This window comes from Moschus berezovskii, chromosome 1, assembly GCF_049115385.1.
Source record: "Moschus berezovskii isolate FMDL1 chromosome 1, NW_MosBer_1.0, whole genome shotgun sequence".
Taxonomy (NCBI): domain Eukaryota; kingdom Metazoa; phylum Chordata; class Mammalia; order Artiodactyla; family Moschidae; genus Moschus; species Moschus berezovskii.
The window spans coordinates 129,713,374-129,728,505 of record NC_142460.1 but is presented as its reverse complement, the minus strand read 5'-3'; the positions used below and the strand labels follow the sequence as shown (position 1 = coordinate 129,728,505).

At 40.4% G+C, this 15,132-nt stretch overlaps 1 protein-coding gene across 1 annotated transcript; it reads left to right on the top strand.

The window, feature by feature from the left end:
* Window positions 1–13,198: 13,198 nt before the first annotated feature.
* Window positions 13,199–14,230, top strand: ARL14 (ARF like GTPase 14). The gene has a single exon (XM_055418777.2). It carries the CDS (start codon window positions 13,258–13,260, stop codon window positions 13,834–13,836), a length of 579 nt encoding a protein of 192 aa, XP_055274752.1. The 5' UTR covers window positions 13,199–13,257; the 3' UTR covers window positions 13,837–14,230.
* The last annotated feature ends 902 nt before the right edge of the window (window positions 14,231–15,132 follow it).

Sequence of the window (15,132 nt, the reverse complement as noted above, 5' to 3'; positions counted from 1 at the left end):
ATATTTGCAAATTTAGAAAAATACTTCCAAATAACTGAAGAGTCAAAGGAAAAATTTACAATGGTAATTAGAAAATGAGTAAAAATGTGTGGCATGCAGTTAAAATGTTACTTTGGGGGAATTTACAGATAAATGCTTATATGGAAAAGAAAAAAACAAGAATAAATGAGAACTCACCTTCAGATATTATAAACAAACAAACAACAAAAACAAGAGACAAAGCAGAGAAAGCAGAATGTGGTAAATAATGAAGATAAAAACAGAAATTAATAAAGTAGAAAATAAACTAAATGATGTATTACTTAGAAATATATATATTACTTTTTATACATCAGTAATTGCTGCTTTTGAACTGTGGTGTTGGAGAAGACTCTTGGGAGTCCCTTGTACTGCAAGGAGATCCAACCAGTCCATTCTAAAGGAGATCAATCCTGGGTGTTCATTGGAAGGACTGACGCTAAAGCTGAAACTGCAATACTTGGCCACCTCATGCGACGAGTTGACTCACTGGAAAAGACTCTGATGCTAGGAAAGGTTGGGGGCGGGAGGAGAAGGGGACGACAGAAAATGAGGTGGCTGGATGGCCATCCATGGCTGGATCACCGACTCTGTGGACATGAGTTTGAGTGAACTCCGGGAGTTGGTGATGGACAGGGAGGCCTGGCGTTCTGTGATTCATGGGGTCGCGGAGAGTCGGACACGACTTAGCAACTGAACTGAACTGAACTGAACTGAATATATAACTTAGGTCTTATTACTTAGTAAACAATATACAGCTAAGTAATAATTATTACTTAATAGTTATAGTATTAAGTATTATTTTTTATATGTTACTTATATAACGCTGAATATTTTTTTCTATAGAAAAAAACCTAATACCAAAAGCAAGGAGTGAGTAACACTAGCTACAGGTTAATAGTTATTTTTCTGGGTGAGGAGGGGGAAGCAATCGTTTAGGGGACCCCAGAGGTCTTCACGGGCTTCCCTGGTGGCTGAGAGGTTAGAGTCTGCCTCCAATGAGGAAGACCCGGGTTCGATCCCTGAGTCGGGAAGATCCCCTGCAGAAGGAAACGGTAACCCACTCCAGTATTCTTGCCTGGAGAATCCCATGGACGGAGAAGCCTGGTAGGCTACAGCCCATGGGGTCGCAAAGAGTCGGACACGACTGAGCGACTGAACTGAACTGAACTGAACTGAGAGGTCTTCACGGTATAGGTGATGCTCTATTTCCTTAATTGAGTGGGAGAGACCCTCGTAACCATTTACCCTTTTACTTCTTTCTCCCTCTTTCCCTTTCTCCTTTTCTTCCTTTCTTACTATTTTCTTTTTGACCATGCTGTCCAGCTTTTGAGATCTTAGTTCCCTGACCAGGAATTGAACCTGAGTCCTTGGCAGTGAAAGTGCTGAAGTCCTAACAACTGAACTGCCAGGGAATTCCCTTCTTCTTCTTTTCTTTCAATGTGTATATACAGTATATATTTTCTTTCATATTGTGATGTTTTACATTTTTAAAATTTTTTCTTTACTGTATTTTTTAAATGCAGATACAGCAAAAATCTCCTTATAACCAAGCCTCCCTCAGAGGAAGATAAACCCTTACTAATTTCATGTGTCTTTTTCTAGATTTTTTTTCCTTACATTAACATACATATATCTGAGAAACATGTAGTTTGCTATAGTTTGCTATTTTGTGGGAGTGGGGGTTAACATAAAGTGATATTTTACCAGCTGTACTATTGTAGAATTTGTTTCTTTCCCTTAATAATATCTCTTAGCAAACTTCCTTTATAAGTACACGGATATCTGTCTCATTTCTGCATGTGTGTGTTTTCACAGTATACCAACCAGAATAAGCTAGGCTGTGCAATAGTAATGAACAAACTTGGATTCTTGGTAGCTTATAACAAGAATTGTATATTTTCAAGCTTATGCTACCTGTCTACTGTGAATTGACTTACACTGTGTGTTCGTGTGTGTGTCAGTGTATTATATACTTGTCTCTGCACCTCCCGCTATGTAATGTTTTTTAAACTGCTTATTATTAATGTGGGTTGTTTTTTTTTGTCTATTTTCTCTTCTATGCCAAATTTCAATCAGTTTGTCAAATTTTATTAAAAGACATACATTTTAACTATGGCTTTTCTCCTTAAAGCCCAGTTCTCCCTCTTCTCAGTAAATGGCATCATTATCCTCCTAGTTAAGCCAAAAAACTTAGGAGTTATTAATATCTTGAGTGCTCTCGCTCTCACTCATATTCATTAGCAAGTCCTGTGGCTGCTGCCTCCAAATTGTATCTTGAATCTGATCACATACACAAATAAATTCACTAGTAACGGCAATATGTCCTTATTCTTAAAAAAAAAAATCCCTACATGCCCTAGTCTCATTTATTTATATGCAGAAATGGCCAGGAAAATGCTGGGCACCTGATGACATTAGAGGCACCATCTCTAGACTGCTTCCCTGTAGATTCTTCACATGTGAGCAAAATAGAACCTCTAAGTTGTTGACCCACTGGGTTTCTTTCTGGTGTCTGTTATTTGAAACCAAACACAATTATTAAAAAATAGGGGTCTTTTAAATTTGCAGTATTGAAAAGATTTACTATATATTTGGAAACCAGATATACTTCTAAACTTAAAAAGCAGAATGATTAAAAAAAAAATCAGACCATCATTAGGATGAGGTAGTTATTCACACTATTTGCCAAACTGATCTGGTTAGTGCCCTTGCTTGGTGCACAGTGGGACAGCACTTCCTGCCTCCTTGTGGTCACATGAAGCCATGGAACTCATTCTGGCTCATGAATTGTGAGCAGAAGTGGAAGGGGTGCCTGTGGCCCAGAACAGTGAATTGGCTATGTAAGATCCGTCAGAGCTCTCTTTCCCTTGCACTACAGTGACCGGCAGTGTTCATAGCAGTGGCCACTCCATAAGCCTGGGTCCCAGAATGAGGAAAGAAATCTTGCATCTTGTTTATTTGTTGATGTATTTATCTCCCCCCTCCCACTTTGCATTGGGCTTCCCTTGTAGCTCAGCTGGTAAAGAATCTGCCTGCAATGCAGGAGACCCCTGGATCAGCAGACCAGGGTTCGATCCCTGGGTTGGGAAGATCCCCTGGAGAAGGGAAAGGCTACCCACTCCAGTATTCTGGCCTGGAGAATTCCACTGACTGTGTATAGTCCATGGACTGTGTATAGTTGCAAAGAATTGGAAACGACTGAGCGACTTTCACTTTCACCCACCTTGCATTAGAACATAAACGTGAGAACAGAGATGCTGTGTCACTCATCACTGTACCTCCAATGCTTAAAATAGGAACTGACTCATAATTAAATGTTCTACAAATATTTGTTACTGGTTGATTTCGACTGAGGCTGAATTTAACTTATAGATTACTTTAGGAGTGAACTGGCATTTTTACAATGTTATATCTCTTCCTTTATTTGGCTGATTTTTTTAAAGACCAGCAGTAAAGATTTAATATTTTCTTCATACAGGCCTTGTGCACATATTACCCAGTTTACAGCTCAATATTTTACAGTTTTTATTGCTATTGAGAATGCGGTTTTTCTCAGTTATTGTTGGCTATGAGGAATGCTACTATCTTTGCATGTTGATCTGTGTCTTGGCCAAAATGTCTTAGTTTGTCGTTCAGTTCTCTGAGTTATGTAGGTACGCAGTCACATTGTCTACAATTTCCTTGCCTTTCCCTGTGACTTGGGATTCTTGGGTGACTGGCTTATAATTTGGGGGCTCCCTGAACACTATTCAAATTAGTATTTCATGATATTTCTATACTACAAATGTACTTATTTGGTATTCTGAATCACAGCTGAGAGGTTATGTCCCTCCTCTTTCCTTATGAAACTGATGTTTGTTATTCATAGGCTGTGTCACATACTGGATTATTGTGAGCCTGTAACAAGGATTCTGGAGACCACGTATATGTGGATGGGAGTGAACATCATCAGTAAACATTTGAGGAAAAGCAAGAAGCTAATAACCCCAGCTGGGGACAAGCTTGGTCAGGTCATTGAACTGATTGATGTTGGCCAGCTAGCTCCAGCACATGATCTGAGGAATGGAGGCACTTCTCCAACCTGAAATAGAAACTCTGGAGGGTAGCTGACATAGAGGAGGTATCAAGATTCTCTTTAGGACCTGTTTTGTCCAAACCTCTAGGGAAGCAGCACTCCATAGGAGGAATATTTTGATGGAAAAGAAAGCTGTGGCTTTCAAGAAAGGAAGCCCCCCACAAGCTGAACTCTCCAAGAAAGGTCCAAGTCTTGGAGAATATTGGGTTACCCTTTGCCTCTAACATTCATGACGCACTGGGCCTCAGACTCAGCACAATGCAGCAGCCCTGGGAAGGCTCCCTTGACCTGAGACAGAGTCACAGATTCTTCCACTAGGCTTCTTAGTAGCCTCTGTGCCCACTTCCCAGGTAAAGAATCTGCCTGCCAATGCAGAAAACACAAGAGATGTAGGTTCAATCCCTGGTTGGGAAGATCCCCTGGAGGAAGGCATGGCAACCTACTCCAGTATTCTTGCCTGGAAAATCCCATGGACAGAGAAGCCTGCTGTCCACTACCTTCCCACTACCGGGCACAGGGCTTTTTGCACATGGAAGTTATGAAATATTTGTCTAGTTCCTAGCATAAAGATACATATCTTGAATGAGTAGGTTTGACTTTTGTCAACTTGAGAAATAAAAAATAAAAATTTGTCCATATTACTCAAGAGAAAACCAAATATCCTATAATCTTTTGGCAAACCTTAAGACTTCCTTACTTCTGGATATATACATTTCATGCTGAGATTTCTGCAAATATTTTTATGCAAACTTATGTGTTATATTTTTGACTTGACAAGTATTCAGTAAAGGTTGGTGGTGCAAGATGTCCCAACACATAGTTAGAAAATTGATGGAGAGTATGGAGGTTTCCCAATGGGTAAAAATAACTTTATGCTAAAAGTTAGATTTCAAGGGTTGCTGCTGCTGCTAAGTCACTTCAGTCGTGTCCGACTCTGTGTGATCCCATAGATGGTAGCCCACCAGGCTCCCCCGTCCCTGGGATTCTCCAAGCAAGAACACTGGAGTGGGTTGCCATTTCCTTCTCCAATGCATGCAAGTGAAAACTGAAAGTGAAGTTGCTCAGTTGTGTCCAACTCTCAGCGACAAGGGTTAAGGATGTTAATTTTGGAAAGAGGGTAGCAAATATGAGTCAGGATACCTATTTTAGGAAGAGACTGGAGTGAAGAAAACCTAGTTACCAGACCTGGGTTTAACAGTTAGGATTGGGACTTATTTAAAAAGGGGAAAAAATAAAATAAGATAAAATTAAAAAGGCATTTGTCTAGTTGTTAAAATTAAGATCCTATGTTATGACTAGGTTAGTTGTTAGGATGACTCTGTGCTGGGTCTTCAGTTCAGTTCAGTCGCTCAGTCATGTCCGACTCTTTGCGACCCCATGGACCACAGCACACCAGGCCTCCCTGTCCATCACCAACTCCCGGAGTCCACCCAAACCTATGTCCATTGAGTTGGTGATGCCATCCAACCATCTCATCCTCTGTTGCCCTCTACTCCTCCTGCCTTCAATCTTTCCCAGCATCAGGGTCTTTTCAAATGAGTCAGCTCTTCACATCAGGTGGCCAAAGTACTGGAGTTTCAGCTTCAACATCAGTCCTGAAGATTGGAGCTGTTCAAGTAGTTGATGTCTGAGATCAGGATTGAGACTACAATTAGCTTCTAAAAGAGGATCAAGTGCCCTCAACTTGGGGAGGAGGCAGTAAAGGCTTGGGAACCCTATTTGTCTGATAACAGCAATTAAGAATGGCAAATAGGGAAATATGCTCCTGCTATACTCATAACAGACTGTATTAGGGTTTTCCAGAGAAATAAAAGTTATAAATATACAGAAAGAGGTTTATTATAAGGGATCGACTCCTGTGATCATGGAAGTTGTGAAATCCCATGATCTGCTGTCTGGAGGCAGTTCCATTCCAAATCCAAAGGCCTGAGAACCAAGAGAGAAAGTGGTGTAAGACCCAAGGGCAGAAGATGAGCAGCCCTGCTGAGGCAGAGGGCTTATTAACTCCTCTTCTCATTTTTGTGGGCTTCTCAGGTAGTGCTAGTGGTAAAGGACACACCTGCCAATGCAGAAGACACAAGAGACCTGGGTTTGATCCCTAGGTCAGGAAGATCCCCTGGAGAAGGGAATGGCAACCCACTCCAGTATTCTTGCCTGGAGAATCCCATGGACAGAGGAGGCTGGTGGGTTACAGCCTATAGGGTCACAAAGGGTTGGACATGATAGAACTGACTCAGCAGCAGCTGCCTTTTTGTTCTACCAAGCAGTTGATGGATTGGATGATACACTCCTGCATTGTGAGGACAAACATTTTTACTCAGTTTATTGACTCAAATGCTAATCTCTTCCAGAAATACTCTCACTAACACACCCTGAAGTAATGTTTTGCCATCCTGGCTGGGCATCCCCCTTTAAATTGACACATAAAATTAACCATCAAACAGACACTGGAAATGGAGCATAGTACTCTTTTGCAAGGAGCCAAGATACAACTTTATATTATCTCTCAAAAAAGTTGCTAACAATAAATCTCATTGTTTTTGTTGTTCTGTTGCTAAGTCGTGTAAAACTGTTTGAGACCCCATGGACTGTGGGACACCATGATTCCCTGTCCTTCACTATTTCCCAGAGTTTGCTCAAACTCAAATCCATTGAGTCGGTGATGCCATCCAACCATCTCACCCTCTGTTGTTCCTTTCTCCTTCCACCCTCAATCTTTCCCAGAGTCTTTTTCAATGAGTTATCAGTCTTTTCCAATGAGTCTGTATCAGGTGGCCAAAGTATTGGAGCTTCAGCTTCAGCATCAGTCCTTCCAATGAAAATTCATTTGACCAAGCAAACATAAACCTATCTGCTATCCCCATGACCAATAATAAAGCAATATTCAGTTCCAGAGTCCATTTGTTTCCATTTCTTTGTGGCCAGTTCTCAGAATTGTGGCAGCTCATATCCTGGGTACAGTCTGGTCATCATGTAGTTAACTTTTCCACCCTGGGATTTCAGTGTCTATAGGACAGCTCACAGAATATGGCCCAGAATATTATCTATAGTCCTTGAGAAAGAACTAAAGGCCCTTGACTAGGTTTAATGACTACATTATTATTATTATTGTCTCCTTTGACCCTTCTCCTTTGTCTCCACATTTCTCACTTCTCTGATTAAACTTATTCTTTGACTAAAATTTTCCACAGACAAAAAGCAGACAGAGGACACGGGGGTGGGGATGCAAAGACCATAGGGTCCTGCTCCATTTTACTCGGAAGCACCATGAAGTCATAACAACTACTCATGTAGATGCTCTTATCCCACCCTGTCCTCTTACAACTTTGATTTCCTTTTAGCTGCAATGAGAGATAACGTGCATTGCCAAAGTGTTCATGAAATAACTTTGAACAATTACCTCAAATAGCTTCTGAGTACGGCATTAATAGAATTTGATAAACAAAACGTTTTTGGAATTACATATTTTGATTTAGGAGAGAGAAGATTATTATTTATTTCAAAATACTAGAAAAAGAAACTTTGACAAAACTGGATGTGGCAGGGGTAAGCAGAAGAAAACAGTGATTTATAGTAGGTGTCATGAAGAGTTTGTAAGATGGGTATCTGTGAGTATTTATTGTTTATCAATACGGGCCATGGGCTCTACAAGGTTGAGACCCATTTCTCTGTATTTGCTTCCTGAGAAATCTCATTCATTAATCTGGCCTCAAGTACATGTGACTCAAATCTAACTATTTCCTTGGCTTCAGTGTCTTTGAATGAGTCCCTATTGTTTAACCAAATTGTTAATTTAGTATTCAAGCATCCTCCAAACAAGGTGCCCTTCACACATGACCAGATTCTATCCCCATCCCCCACCCACACATCCTCTTTACTCAGCTATATCAAACCTCAGCTATTCTCAGAACACACTTCCTCTCCTCTGATTTCAATTTCATTGTCCATCTGGGATAGCCTTTCCCTTTCCTCCTCCTTCATTATGCAAATGAGATATCATTCGAAGGCCACTCATCCTGAAAAGGACTTCTGGTCAGAATGAACAGTCCTCCTGCATTCCTATGGTACTTCCGAGTGGACCTTTTTTTTAAATGACTACTTACTTTCCAGTTATCATTGCTACCTTTTACCCATCTCAAAAGAAGCAGTCAAAATGTCCGAGCACCAAAGTAGGCAATCAAAAGCATGTCCAGAAAGACATTAACCAAGAAGCATCTTCGTTTTCCTAAGTATTTTAAGCTAAAATTTTACTTCATTCATATAAAGGATTTCTAATTATGTTATCTCCAGATGCCTTATTCTATCATTCTATCCTCTGCTCTGTAATGCTGTGACTAGGGGCCTAAAATCCAACATTTCCCAAGTGTTTTTTTGCCAGTTGGCTTCCAGTTAGATTCTGCTAGTAAGACACACCATTGGAAAGTCACACGGCAGGGACAGGGGAGAAGCCAGTGTTTGTTTTCCCTACACCTCTCTCTGTCCTTTGCAGAGAAGCATTCCTGGGGTGTGTGTCCATCCCAAGTAAGGTTGCTAGATTCAGCAAATAAAAATAAACAACAACCAATTAAATTTGAATTTAAGATAAGCAACGAATGCTCCTTTATTTTAGGTATATCCCATTTAATATTTGGAACATACCTACAGTAAAAAGTTCTTCATTGTTCATTTGCAATTCACACTTATCTGGTGTCCTGTATTTTACCTGTCACCTGTACTTATGAGGCCTCAGCATTTTGTTTTAATTATCTTCCCTTACCCGTTTCTGGCTAGATTCTGTCTATTTCTGAGTCTTTAAGGACTGATTCTGCTGCATGACGTAGGTTTCCCAATTTGCTTTCCCTCATTGACAGATTAGGATTCAGCTTCTTTTAGTGTACAACTCTGATTTCTTAGTTTATTCTCTAGAAAGACTGGAAAGGAGAATGTCAGTGAATGACAGTAGAAGTATGTGAGAAGTAGCTATACAGACCTGGCCCTCTGATTTTTTATCCTGAAGTTGACTCCAGTGTCCTCTCATGAAGCTGGGCAAGACCATATAGTTCAGTTATTCAAGGGCTGTCTTTGTTTACACCTGTTTTCTGGAATCTTCATTATTGGCAACCCTTCCACTTTCAAAACTGTCCAAGTGTGGATGATAAATGATGTGTGTGCCCCAAGCATGAGCCACGCTTGCTGGACACTGACCTGCAGACCCTCTCCTCTCACTCGACTGCCCTCACGCTTCTCAGCGCCAGTTAAGAACTACTTCCAGTTCCCTGGATACAATGTGCTATTTCACCCTTTTTTTTGATGGCTCCTGTGGATGGAGGAGCCTGGTAGGCTGCAGTCCGTGGGGTCGCTAAGGGTCGGACACGACTGAGCGACTTCACTTTCACTTTTCACTTTCCACTTTCACACATTGGAGAAGGAAATGGCAACCCACTCCAGTGTTCTTGCCTGGAGAATCCCAGGGACGGGGGAGCCTGGTGGGCTTCCGTCTATGGGGTCACACAGAGTCGGACACGACTGAAGTGACTTAGCAGCAGCAGCAGCAGTGCTTCCTTAAGGTTCTATTACCTTATTTATAACAATATTCACACCACATATTTATCTCCTTCATTAGACTACTTGAAAATGGAGACCGTTTTGATTGAACTGTGTGTATTGCCAACATCTTGCATTAAATCTAGATATATTATGTTCTCAATATAAGTTTGATGAATAAAGCATATCAAAATTAAATTATATATGGATATAAACAAAGAAAATAGACAAAAGTAAATTCATAATCAGATTTGTCAATGTTTCAGATGATTTTTAACATTTTTAATATTGTTTTTATAATAAAATATTTTACAAATAGCAAGGTTGATCATAGAGTGTTTTTCTAAAATATTTTAAAAAATAGCTCAATCCTCAGTTGCTTCTTAAAGGGTGAACTTTCATTTATTCTGACTGTAGCAGATATACAGTGCTTGCCATTTTGTGTGTACCCAATAAATACTGAATGAATAATCACAGATTCATTGTGAGTTTGAAGAGAAATGAGTGGTTATAAAGAATGGGGATCTTAAAATAATTTTTAAAAGAATTTGCTGACCTATGCAAACCTGTGATTTGGATGATTGACATGAAAAGGGAGTCAGTTTGGTTCATGGTGGTCAGGTTGCATGGCCCAGTTCTTCGGGTTCCCCTGGCTGCTGGCTGGGCAGATATTCAGAGGATACTGAGAGCTTCGCATGTAGCTGGGGCCAAAGATATCTGAGTCATCTGTCCTTGCATAAATGCCCATCTTTATCAAGGTGAAGAGTGACTGCCCCTCCCTAGTTCCAGACACAGCCCTCAGACTGTCCCTCTGCTCATTTTAATGGCATTGTATAGCACCCTTGTTCATTTTCATCTTATTTGGGAAGGGGGATAACAATGTTGGGGTGCTGGGGAAGGGGTTCAGCACACAATGCTTTATTCTGCCAAGGAAATACAGTATTCTGATAGGACTCTGAACTTGTTCCTTGTCTGGAAAAGGTTAAAAGTTGCAGATTTTTTTTTCTTCCAGTTTTACTGAGATATAACTGACCTACAGCACTGTATAAGTTTAAGGTGTACAGCATAATGACTTGACTTAGCATACATCATGAAATGACTATCATGATAAGCAAGGATTGCAGGTCTTTTAAAATGTTAGCTGGTAAACAAAGCTTGTCAGAGGAGAGGAAGAAAATTTCACCAACCATGTGCCATGTTCTGTGATATGTTTTCACATTTATAAGATGTAATATAATAAACTATCACAACACCCCTGCTTTTGTCATCATTCAGCACTTGGTAAGTGCCAGGGGCTGGATATGAGCTCAGATCCAGTGGTCTACCCATGTGAGAGAAAAGCTCTCCTCCTTTGGTGATGTGAATGAAAGTGCAGGTTCTTTCCTGGAGAAAATGGAACTTGGAAGAGTTTCATGGTTGGAATATCATTTTTTGCAGCATCAAAGAATCTCAACTGGGATAATAAATACCTGTTGTTCTCATGACATCTTTTTGAGAAGAGAGCATATTTCTGACAGCTCAGTGCAGAAATGCTTGAGGTCTGAACTTTTTACTTGCAATGAAAATGGAAAATTAAAATTTAAGCCTGGTCTCACTGGTAGATATATAGATGTTTTCAATTTGTGACTCATTGAGCTGTAGGTTTATGATTTTTGCCTATTTCTATCTGTATGCTATAATTCACTTTTCCAAAAGTCCATTTTTTAAAAGACCAAACAAAAAGTTATCATGGGAAAACTAGGGATGTTCCAAGTCTGCATAAACTAAGCAAGTCACACAACCACATCCCAATTCTTCTTTACCTGTAAAAAATAAAGTTAATAGAATAAGCTGCCACTGTCCTCTAAGAGATGAGCTTCTATTATCTTTACTTGGTCAGTACATGGTTGAGTTTCTACAGTCAGACCTCCCATCTCCACAGTAAGAAATTTTTTAAAAAGTTTCCTTCATTCCTGAATTTTAAAACAAATTTCTTGGTGATACAACAGAGCTTGCCAGTAACACTCTTGCAATCCTATCTTTATCTGCATAATCTCAGAATACTGGCTCAGATGGTAAAGAATTCTCCTGCAATGCAAGAGACTTGGGTTCAATCCCTGGATTGAGAAGATTCCCTGAGGAGGGAACGTAAACCCACTCTAATATTCTTGCCTGGAGAATCCCATGAACAGGGAGCTTAGTGGGCTACAGTCCATGGGATCACAAAGAGTTGGATACAACCAAGTGGTTAACACTTTCCCTTTTTTTTCATGGAAATATTAGAACTTATTGAAAATTTTCTTCTGTTCCCTGCATTACCTCTGTTAAAGCTTTCTTAAAACCTTCTTTCTTTTATCTTTGTCTTTCCCTCATTTGAAGACATGTTGTATATTAAGTATGAAAACCTCTGTGCACTGAAGGCTGACTGGTAACTCCGTGTACATGAGCCAAGTTTGCCAACTGCCAGATTGGCTATAGGTTAATTAAATTTTGAGTTAGGTATTATGATGTGAAAACTCCCAACTGTCAAAACATAAAGGTCTCTTCTCTGACATCATACAATTTCTGTAGAAAAGCCTTTCTTTTTTTGGCCTAGGGAGTAACATCTCATTCTGAACGGTCACCCAGCAGAAGGGTGTGTGTTTGTATGTTTTCTGTTCCTCGTTCAGACTTTTAGTTAACCCTCTGTTTTCAGTAATGCATTTTGCCCCTTCCCTCTGTATCCTCTGCATCAGCCCGCTAAGCCTCAGCTTTATCCTGCTGCATCAGTTACTATCCATCTTCTATCCACATGTCACCTTCCAGAGAGATGTGCAAATCTCTCATCCTCCGATGGACTCTCCTGCTCTTGGTATGAGTTTACATTTTCTTTGTACTCTTTTGCCATCATTTTGGTGGAGTCTTTAGAAGGAGAAGAGATAAATACATGTATTCAATTTGCCACCTTTAATTGGACTGCTTAATTTTAAAAGTGTTTGTGTTACAAACTTCCCTCTCCTATAAATCTGGTCTTGTGAATAATGTAAATTTCCTACCAAGAAGATTAAAGAAGCGATTCTCTACATGGTTATGGGAGTAAGGTTCAGGCAACTTTGGGTGGTTTAAAGTTTCTTATTGAGTAATCTGGAAAGTACTAAAGATACTGCTCAGAGCAGTGTGAGATGAACTTTCCCTTTATGACTTCAAAGGTCTGGTTACTTATTTACAACTGGGATAAGATAAACAGTCAGACAACTAGAGAACTGCCACAAACCACTTGTACAGTTGTTTTTATCCTGCTACCAAAACCATGCTCTGTCCAAATCTTTGATTACCCTAGCTTTCCAACACTGGGAGGAGAACGAGCTACAGTGTCACACAGGCAGGCCCCTCCTAAGTCCTACTCACTCACAAAGAATTTCCCCTTTGAGCTTCTATGACGCTGGCTGGTTACTCACACTGTAGATTCCTCAGGATTGGCTGGGCCTGCAAATAAAACATTGTTTGCCCATAATCAAGTTGATAAGCTACAACATAAATGCACGTAAGTTCCTATTCTAAGACTATATCATGAAGCATTTGCTCTCTTCTTTCTTAACATTTTCATGCAGCACCTGGAACCGGAACACTGGTTCCAGCCATAAGAAAAGGTCTTAAAAGAAAAATTTAGAAAGCCTAAAATGGGCCTGTGGAATTCTAAAAAGCCCAAAGCCAAGCAAGCCCGAATTCTTCTTCTGGGACTTGACTCTGCTGGGAAGTCTACTCTCCTTTACAAACTGAAGCTTGATAAGGATATTGTGACTATCCCAACAGTAGGTTTCAACGTGGAGATGATTGAGTTGGCAAAGGGTGTCTCGCTCACGGTCTGGGACATTGGAGGACAAGAGAAAATGAGAAGCATGTGGGGCCTCTACTGTGAGAACACTGATGGGCTAGTGTACGTTGTGGACAGTACGGACACACAGCGACTAGCAGACTCCAGGAAAGAGTTTGAGCACATCTTGAAGAATGAGTACATTAAAAATGTGCCTGTGGTCCTGTTAGCCAACAAACAAGATGTGCCTGGAGCTCTAAGTGCCGAGGACATCACCAGGATGTTCAAAGTAAAGCAACTCTGCAGTGACCGGAACTGGTATGTGCAGCCCTGCTGTGCCATCACTGGGGATGGGCTAATGGAGGGGTTCCAGAAGTTAACTGGATTTGTGAAAAGCCACATGAAATCAAGAGGAGACACTTTACCATTCTTCAAGCAGCACTGAGGTCCAAGTGGAGGAAGAGACGCTGATGAAGTTGAAAGGGTAATTTTTTTTTTCCAGGTCAAGTAAGAAAAGCAAATTGCCAAGTTGACAAACTTTTCCTGAAATGTTCTTTCACCTAAATTCCATTAAACAACTTGGAATAATATCTAGAAAATTGTTATTTTGGGCCAAGAACTTTAGCAAACTATGTGGTAATGATAATTGTGAATGAAAATGTTACAATTTTGTGCATGTTTGATGATTCCAAATAATCACATTTGGGAACAAATTCTTGCCTTATTATTTTTATGTGACTACTAGAACAAAGTTTAAGCTGTTAATGGAGTCAGACTTCTTTCAGACTGTTTCCAGCTGTTACAGGTATTCAATTTCCACAATGCTCCTGTGTAATAGCTGGGTGGTATAAAAAAATGAACTTTAAATTATGAAGAGGAAAATGTTTGCTGTTAATATTTTATAACTCCCTATTTCCTAAATAAAGGGATTTTGTTTTGTTTTACTATATTTCTGCTAGGTTTTTGAAATCTATTGCTAGAAACTTCTTACAGTGAGTCAACCATGAACCCCAGGCTGTCAATTGCCCAGTGGTTGTGTTCTCCTATAGGGAGCAGAAGTTTGTATCTTAGAGCTCTGGGGATCAAGAGAGCATCTTAGAGCTTAGGGCAAGGTCTGGACTTATTGTCCAGCTGGAGGCTGCAATTTCAAGACTGGCTTTGGTAGAATTCAATATAACAGTTATTATTTGGGAACGTATGTACAGCTCACTGTACTGATCAAACAGGAACCAGAGCCATACTTTGCTCTCAGAGACCCGGCAATTCACAGGGGAGACAAACAAAATAAAGCCAGCAGATAGAATAAGGCAATAAGTACTAAGTGCTATAACAGGAGAGCCTCATTCTGACCTGGGAAAACAAGAAGTACTTCATGCAGGAGGTGGTGTTAAGTCCCCAACTCCGGGGGACCCCGTTGAAGGTACAGGTTAGTCACTGGAAGGTCCCATCACTTGGAGATTCTCCAGAGATATTGCTGGAGAGGGGAAGAGGGGAGAAAGAACTGAAGATTGAACTGGAATTCCCCTGAGAGGCTCAGAAGTCCCAGAGAGGCCCTGGAACTAACAGAAGACACTCTTTCCCTCTACCCTACCACCAACAAGCCTCATTTGGGTTAGAAGCAGACCTCAAGCCCCCACTGCAGCCCCTGGGACTCCAAATTGTAAGGTCACAAAGGAAAATAAAGGCACAGTAAAGCAAGGGTGCTTGCTCCTGGATTCCTTCTGTAGTTTTCTTCTCTCGC